Here is an 8,524-nt window from a genome sequence, read left to right as displayed (position 1 = left end):
CCAGTGGCTAAGTGGGGTTGAAGGTACTGAAAGATGGGCAGTTTGAACGCATCGCGGCTCCATGGAAAACAGATGTGGCAGTCTGCTTCCATCTAGATAGCAGCCTTGAAAACCCCGTGGAAGTTTGGTTTGGTTTAAAACAAACAAGGAACAAGCAAATACGGATTCTTTCCCCCACCAGGTAGAAGGATTCTCCCCTTCCTAAAAACCTGGCCCTGGGAAGTTTTCTGCCTGAAAGATGGTAGGGCAAATGAGAATTGATTTTGAAAGAGTTATGCATCCCTTCAGACAAACACCAGAAGTATCTCATCCAGATGAACGCCGCTCCCCCCTGCAACAGCCTGTTCTGTGAGGGGGACTTGCAACGGCCTTCCAAACGACCTCCCTCGAGGACCTGCATGCAGTCAGGGAAAGGGCCTAACAGATCCCATCCTGGGACCGTTCTCCTCCTCAGCTCCTTTTCTGGGAACTCCTTTCAGAATTAACAGCTCATATATCTGAATAGCATCAACAGTTTCCACTCATTGTCCTTTGAGTGTAGTTAATCTTTTTAGAAATAGCCAGATGTCATGTCTAGCCATATGTAATGAGTGCAGGGTCACATCTTTTCTAGCCGCAATGAGATGGGACAACAAGCCTGAAACTGACAGAAAAAGTTTTAACAATGTTCTGGCCAATAGGAAAGAAAACCGGCATCTTGCCTCTTCCCAAAATAAAAATATTCATTTGTGTTTGACAATTCCACAGTTTAGAGTAAGTCTGATTGGACCTAGTTCTCCGGGAAGTCTCTAGAGCAATCCAATTATTTCTGAGGACATATTGATAGAGTCTAGTAGCAATACTGCTGTGTGGACCCATGAATGTCAGGGTCATCATCAATATCATCACCACCCCCAGCCAGCCAGAACCCTCTGGTTGTACATGGGAAGAGCAGTAAACAGGTTCTGCAGTGAATCCAGTTTGGACCGGTCTCGCCATGTCAACAATGAGAGTATACTAGCTCTGGTGCTCTGTGCATTCACGTGCAGCCTGAATGGGAGACATCAACCTCTCTGTGAGTCAAAGGCCTATTCGTGGAGGAAGAAATAATGGTGTGTGTGTGTGTGTGTGTGTGTGTGTGTGTGTGTGTGTGTGTGTAAGGAAGGGGACGTCTCCATGGTGAGTAGTTCACATTCTTTCTGACCATTCCTGACACTCCGTGGCTATCGAAGTAATGGCCACTGCTTGTATGTGTGTGGTGAAATTCACCAGCCATTTCTTCTAATTTTCTTTGCTTTCTGGGCTGACTGTGATATCTTTAAGACTTATAAGACAGGGGCCTGGGAAAGCCAGACTTAATAACTCCTACTGGTGCAGCCTGAGTTTCCTGAGGACAAGCGCTCACTGTCTCTTGATTTACATGTGGTTTGCACATTCAAGTTTTTTAAGAGTTTTTTAGTGCAACCTAACAACTGCCATGTTTTGAGCACCTATTTGCTAGACAAATAAATTACCTGTAATTCTTTTACCAATCCTACAAAGTAGCTGCCATTTCCCTATTTTATGGAAGAGGAACTGAGGCTCTGAGATATGAAGTCACTTGCCCAAGGTCATAGAGCTTGTGAGGGGTAGAATGAAATTTTCCAAGTTTTACCAATGTCTTTAACAATTTGGGCATGATTCAGTAGCAAGCAAATACATTAAATGAACGATTCCTTTTCAATATGAATAGAATAGAAAGTATTAGAGTGCATCCTTTTATGTAATAAGGGCAAATATTGCTTTGCAAATTCTTGTTTCACATGTATACATGTACAGATACACAGGTCTAGATGATCATGCTATCAACTTCATCTCCTGTTATGGATCCAATTTGAAAGACACTATAGTATTCCAGATACCTCTGCACAGCTGATTAAACCAGACTGTTCCATTTGAATACGAATAGCTCACATTTTTTGGACTCAAATTTTGGGCCTGTTATCAGGAGAGACCAGTCTTTGGAGAAGGACTTGCTAAAGTGCATGGGACAACAAAAAAGACGAAGTCCCTCAGTGAGCTGGATTGACACAGCAATCACAGCAGTGGGCCAAACATAACAACAATCATGGGGCTGGGGCAGGACCGGGCAGGGTTTCACTCTGGTGTGCACAGGGTCCCCGTGAGTCGGAACCCAGAGGAGGGCATCCAACCATGACTATTGTGTGGACGGGCCCCTAAATCATCTCATGCCATCTTTCTATGAAGACTGGTACTCCCATTTTAAAGATGAGAAAACTGAAGTTTAGGGAGAAGTGAATACATTGCTCACGTTTACGTAACCAATTGCAGTGCTGGGATGAAACCACTTTTGGACAGTACAGTCTTATACAAGACTTGTAACACCGCTCACCACATTCTGGGATGGGGTAGTGTGGTGCTCTGTGTGGGGATGGATGGCTGTAAAAATTGCATTCACAGAAATGCCTTGAACGTAATTCTGAGAGAGGTGTAGCGCGGTGGAACATGCTAAGTATATGCACACGATGGACTCTTCAGCAAGACAATGATGTCCTTGGGTGGCATGATTACACTTGAGTACTGTGTCTCTCTTTAGAGCCCATAGGGGGATCTGGATTCCAGCCTTGGCCCCATGGATGACTGTTAGCCTCTCCATACTTCAGTCCTTGTTTTATTGGCCATCTAGTTGATTCTGACCCACGGAGATGCCCTGTACGCAGGGCACAAGCGCTCCAAAGGGGTTTCAAGACTGTGATCTTTTGAAAGCAGAGCATCATCTGTCTTCCAGGTGCCTCTGCGTGGGTTTGGAAGGCCAGCCTTTGGGTTTAGGAGTTGAGCACTTACCTGTCTGTACAACCCAAGCACTCTGTGCCTCCGAGACTGAGCCATGCGGGAGATAGGGTAGTCAGAATCACCTGGACAGCAATCGTATTTACCTCATAGGCTATTTGGAATATCAAATGAGGTAACTTTTGCATTGCACAGTGCTGGCAAGGGTTGTCTCATTTAATATGCTAAATATTAATAGGTCTCAATTGCCTATGGTTCTTTTAAATGCTATTATTACCTGTCAGGAGTACTGGAGACTTCACTTCTACCTTAAGAGACCCGCCTTGTCTGAGGTCCTCAGTAGCTATTCTTTGCCACTGCAGAGAATCCATTTCCTCCATGTTAGCCAAGCCCTGGCTTAAATCCAGAGATTCCTGAATCCTCTTATAAAGAAGAATAGTCTCTTCTTCGGTCGTAGAGTGTCTTTTATGTCCCTTGAGACTGGAGAACCTGTTCTGAGTCTGAGAGAATGGAGTGAGAACAAGAGAGAAACATCTTTTGCTGCAGAAACTAGACCAGACAAGGGCCTTTTGAAATAGCCCTGCCTGCCTTGTCCCACAGACTTCTGCTGATTGCTTCCAAGTTATTAAAAACCATTGTGTGGTAGTTATATAATCGTTTGTCAATTTGAGAGGATTAGGAGTGAAGGGGTGGACTCTAGCCTGTCAATCAGGTCATAGCCAATGAGGCCTCTGTGTAGGCATGGCCTTCTCCTGAGAATTCTGGGAACTCTGGTATTCCTCCTTGGAGGTGGGAGACACACACTCTCTCTGCTGACTCCCTGGGAGACATTGCAGCTGACAGGACACATGGAACTACATTAGTGCCCTGAGCTGGAGGAGTCATGCCAGTGCTGAGATGCTGCCACTGCCACTGGCTCAACAAGACTTTCCACCCACTGGACTGTGATCGTCCTGCATGTGGCATCATTGCATGTGTTGTGCAAGTTTGAAGAGGACTTTATAGATTGGTATTGGACATATGGGCTAAGATCAGACTTATGGACTTGATCTGGACTGGGTTGGGATGTTTTCTCAATATTTAGTTGATCTTGTATATAAACCTCTTCCTTATACATATATGAATGTCCATGAATTTGTTTCTCTAGTCTTCCTGGACTAACACACATTACTTATGATATCATACAACACACAATAAGTGCACCATTATTTGTAATTTCTATGCCTGTGATGATAATCTCATGTGGGAGTGGGTACCATTGCTGTGTTAATTATGCAGGATTAATGTAGGGTGCATTTTGAGTTCATCTCTCTTGAGACATATAAAAGATTAAACCAGGACCTTGAAGGAGAAAGGAGGGTGAGGAGTGGAGGCAGGGAACACAGGGAGGAAGTGGGATAAACAATGGCACGTTGAGGGGATTGCATTCATTGCATGAGTTGAAACAAAATGTGTGTCACAAAGTGGATATAAAACGGATGAAATTCTTCACCAAATTGATGAAAAAAGTTTAAAAAATAATAATAGAAAAGAATATTGATAGAATAGAGCACTGTCAAGCCATGTGAAGATTGCCCAGCAGCAAAAGCCCAGAAATAGATAAGGACTTTTTCCAGAGCCAATTGAGACATAAACCCTTCCCCTAAAGTCAGCATCCTGAATTTGAACTTCTAACCTCCTAAACTCTGAGAAAATAAATTTCTGTTTTTGACAGCCGCCCACTTGGGATGTTTCTGTGATAGCAGCACCAGATTACTAAAATATACACCAACCTTCTCCCACTTCTAGTAGAATCCATTTTTATGAGAAAGATATTCCATATGAAGGCAATATCAGCTTATGCCTCTGAGGGTTGTTGTTGTTTTCCCCTAAAGAGGTTTACTTTAGAGACTCAAATTGGATGGTGACCATGGTGGTGTCGGAGTAGAACTGTGCTCCACTGGTTTTCAATGGCTAATTTTTCAGAAGTAGATTTCTAGACCTTTCTTCTAAGGCACCTCTGGGCAATCTTGAGCCTCCAACATTTGGGTTAACATTTGGGAATATGTTAAACATGTTCCCCATCCAGGGAATCCTCTAGAAACCTTTATGCCTCAATTGACTCTACAACAAAAAGAAGTTTCATTTACTTTAAAACAAAAGAGGCTTCTAATAGAGCAGTTACTGCTTTATCCCTCACCCTCATGAAACTCCCCAACCCAAAGTTTCTCCTACTGTAAAGGTGAGAAACCAATAATCCTCTTCTGCCAGGAATTCATCATACAAGGAACCGAGAATCTGAAACCAAACATAACATAAGGGTCAGCCTGCTGTCCCATCCTCTGTGCTCACCTGGGAGCAAGGTGAACTCTAAGGTGGGAACCCTTGGAAGGGCATCATCATGGCCAACCTAGAGGCACTCCCTTCCCTTCCAGAATATGGTGACTCATACGCCACCTCTGAATCCCAGAAAGCAGGAGGCAATTGTTACTTAAGATGTATAACACAGAATTTCCTCAAGGGTAATTACTGGACATCTGGTTAGTGTTTTGCTCTTTTCCAAATCATGAATTCGTTTAGGCTCAGAATTTTGATGCAAGACGTCTTTGTCCTTTTGGTATGCCTACGCTTTTGCTTCCGACTGGAAAACCTTACCCATTGGGAGAAAAAAGATTTCATTACGTTAAAACGAACACCAAACAAAGCAACCTGAAGGGTCACTGCTTGGCAAGATTGATTTCATTGCACTCTCACTTTAGTTCATTGATTTATCCGACATTATTTGCTAAGTCCCTCTATACGCAGGGCACGGCGAACATTGCTGGGAATGTGGAGATCAGTGTGTCATAAGCCTTGTTCTCAACGACCTCATCTTCAAGAGTGATGATGTTTGTAGCACAAGCTATGACAGAGTTGCCCAGGAGGGAAAAGGAAAGAAGAATGAATGTGGTAGTTACATCATCTGGTGTCAATTTGCAACTTGAGAGGATTAGGAGTGAAGGGGTGGAGTCTAGTCTGTCAATAGGGTCATAGACAATGAGGCCTCTGTGTGGGCATGGCTGTCTCCTGAGGATTCTGGGAACTTGGATATTTCCTCCTTGGAGGAGGGAGATACCTCTCTCTCTCTCTTTCTGCTCAATCCCTCAGAGACTCTCTACTGACAAGACTCAAGACTCACTCCCTCAGAAGCGCTCTACTGACAAGACATGTGGCACTAAGCTGACAGACCCCATGCCCTGGGAACTGGAGGAGGCATGTGGAGACCCCTGCCAGCACTGAGATGCTTCTACCACCACTGGATCCAAAAGACTTTGCACCCACTGACCTGTGATCTTCCTGCATTTGGCATCATTGCATGTGTTTTGTGAGTCAGAAGAGGACTTTATAGATTGGTATTGGACATATGGGCTAATATGGGACTTATGGATTTGATCTAGACCGGGTTTTCTCTTGTATATTAAGCTCTTTCTTATTCACATATGAGTCTCCATGAATTTACTTCTCTAGTTTACCCACATCAACACAATTAATTATGTCTGCTTGAGTCAGGGAGACCCAGGAAAAGTTTATAAAAGCAAAGAGAGTAAAATTAGAATTTGGGCCTTGCAGGATTAGTGGAGAGTGAATCAACGAAAATCTGTAATTTCATAGTTATTTATCTGAAATGAGGCAAGGTGGGCAATAAAAAAGACCAGAAGGGGTCATTTCCAATTGAGATTGATTCATTGATTAAAGAAGTTTGTATTGATCCAGGCCATGTTCTAGATGCTGGACAGATGGTAGTGACAAACAGACAAAAATTCCTGTCCTTGCTAGGGAAAAATAAAATTAAAATCTTAAGTTTAAAAGGGCGTGCACACACACAGTATTGCGCCACTGGGGCTCCAGTGCCTACATACATGGGTTTATTCTAAGTAAAATGTGTTTGAACATACCTCAGAAGTCAATGTTGATGAGACAATTTCTCACAATATTATACATGTCTGTCTCATTAGGGTACCTATAAGATTCACTGAGAGTTCTCTATCCCTTTCTTATGGCCATTGTTGATGGATCCTTGCTTGAAGTCTACCCTAGACTTGTATAGTGATCTGTACAGGGAAACTGGGATGGAAGGAAATACAAAGACAGTAATGGGATTGGCGGTTAACTGAGGACATGGAGGGAGAAGGGGGGGAATGAGGGCTCAACATTAATGTGTATGAGAAAGAAGAAACCACATTCCACATTCACTGTGACCGTGATTGCACCACCCTTCTTCATATGATTGAACCATTGAATTATATATGTTAATTATAACTCAAAAACAAAAGAAGGCCATTAAAGTTAAAAGCGTTTTCTTTAAAAAGAGTCCATCAAAACCATGGCTTCGGAGGGCATCTGCTGGGCCAGTTAAATTCAAGGCACAGAGGTCAGCTCAGAAGATACGGAAATTCTTTTTTTTTTAAATTTCCAAAGAGGTCGTCTGAATAGATTTTCTCAAAGGATACAGAGTGGCCATGGGGGCTTGTTAACGAGAACTTTAAAGACGACCAATTCTGTATTGATGACAAAGAGGCCAGGAAAGTTATACTGAGGGGTTTTCTCCCAGCTGACAATCCACCAGTTCATTCTTTGAGGGCACCCAAGACTGCCCTGTGAGATTTCATGAGACAATGCTATCCCATTCACTCTACAGCCCTGCTTTTACCTCCTCGGGCTTCCTTTTGTTTCCCAATCTCAAAGAACATTGCAAAGGAGCACTGTTTGAGTCCCTCGACAAACAGTTGTGTCCACATGGTGTGACTCAAAGAGCAGTTTCTTCAGGGGAGCACGGGGGAGGTGGAAACACCACCTTCGGATGCTCTGTATTGTGTTGGGACACAATAGCTTCATATTTTGATATTTTTGTTAAATAAAGGTTTCTATGATTTTGTAGCAACGCTTTTTTAAACTACTCTGTGTGTGCATGTATTTGTATATATGTATGTATATGCAAAGGTATATACATATTTGTAAATGCATATCTACACATATATATCATAAAGCAAATACAAGTGCATCATGTGTATGTACTTGCTGTTGGTTATTTGCACATAATTCATATATGTGTTTTAGAAAGATTATACATATGATAGTTAGGTTTTCAGTGCCAACATGACTCCCATAGGAACATGTGGATGGAGTTTAGCCTGTCAATCAGGTCAAAGCGTGATTGGAGGGTGACTGAGATAAACTGCTTTCCAGCCGGCCTCTTCTGAACTGGGCTGGGAAGCACAGTTACTCCTTAATATAAAGCTCTTTCTTACACATATGTGAGTGTTAATGAAATGGTTTCTCTAGTCAATCCGGCCGAATACAGTGCTAAGGAGAACACCAGGGGCGAATGGAGTTGAAATGTAATATGATGTGACCAAGGAAGGCCTCACAGAGAAGGTGATTGGAGCTAGAGACTAGGATATCCAGGTGTCACCATGCCAGGCACCTGCATGTTAGATGCCACAAGGCAGCAAGGCTGAGCGGGAGTATACCTGGCATGGGGGGTGGGGTGGAGGTGTGGAGAACGTAGGTGGGTTGGGGAGTCAGTACAGGGAATGGAAGTGCTGATCACAAGGGGCCTTGTCACTGTCACTCCTGAAGGAGAAAGCCATCTGCTTTCAAGCCTCAACCACTTCATTTTGCCTATTTTCAGATAAATTGCACAAGTTTTATTTTGATAGAATCCTGGCCTGTTCAGAACAGGCAGATGCAGGAGCGTCAGTGAGGAGGCCACGGCAGTAATCCATACCAGAGAGGA

The 8,524-nt window shown here is 43.3% G+C and overlaps 1 protein-coding gene across 1 annotated transcript in view; it reads right to left on the bottom strand.

Annotated features, from left to right (window-relative positions):
- Positions 1 to 8,524, bottom strand: part of RGSL1 (regulator of G protein signaling like 1) — a 79,643-nt gene that overhangs the window by 42,424 nt on the left and 28,695 nt on the right. The window contains exons 7-9 of the mRNA XM_030887776.1: positions 4,984 to 5,046; positions 3,047 to 3,269; positions 2,824 to 2,923 (exon numbers count right to left, since the gene is read on the bottom strand). Of these exons, the coding sequence (XP_030743636.1) occupies positions 2,824 to 2,923; positions 3,047 to 3,269; positions 4,984 to 5,046 (386 nt within the window). The remainder of the gene's footprint in view (positions 1 to 2,823; positions 2,924 to 3,046; positions 3,270 to 4,983; positions 5,047 to 8,524) is intronic.

Source organism: Echinops telfairi, unplaced genomic scaffold (assembly GCF_000313985.2).
Source record: "Echinops telfairi isolate 266 unplaced genomic scaffold, ASM31398v2 ScPeMD7_7424;HRSCAF=8462, whole genome shotgun sequence".
Classification (NCBI taxonomy): Eukaryota; Metazoa; Chordata; class Mammalia; order Afrosoricida; family Tenrecidae; genus Echinops; species Echinops telfairi.
The sequence above is the reverse complement of the archived record's forward strand: the minus strand, read 5'-3'. Positions and strand labels throughout refer to the sequence as shown.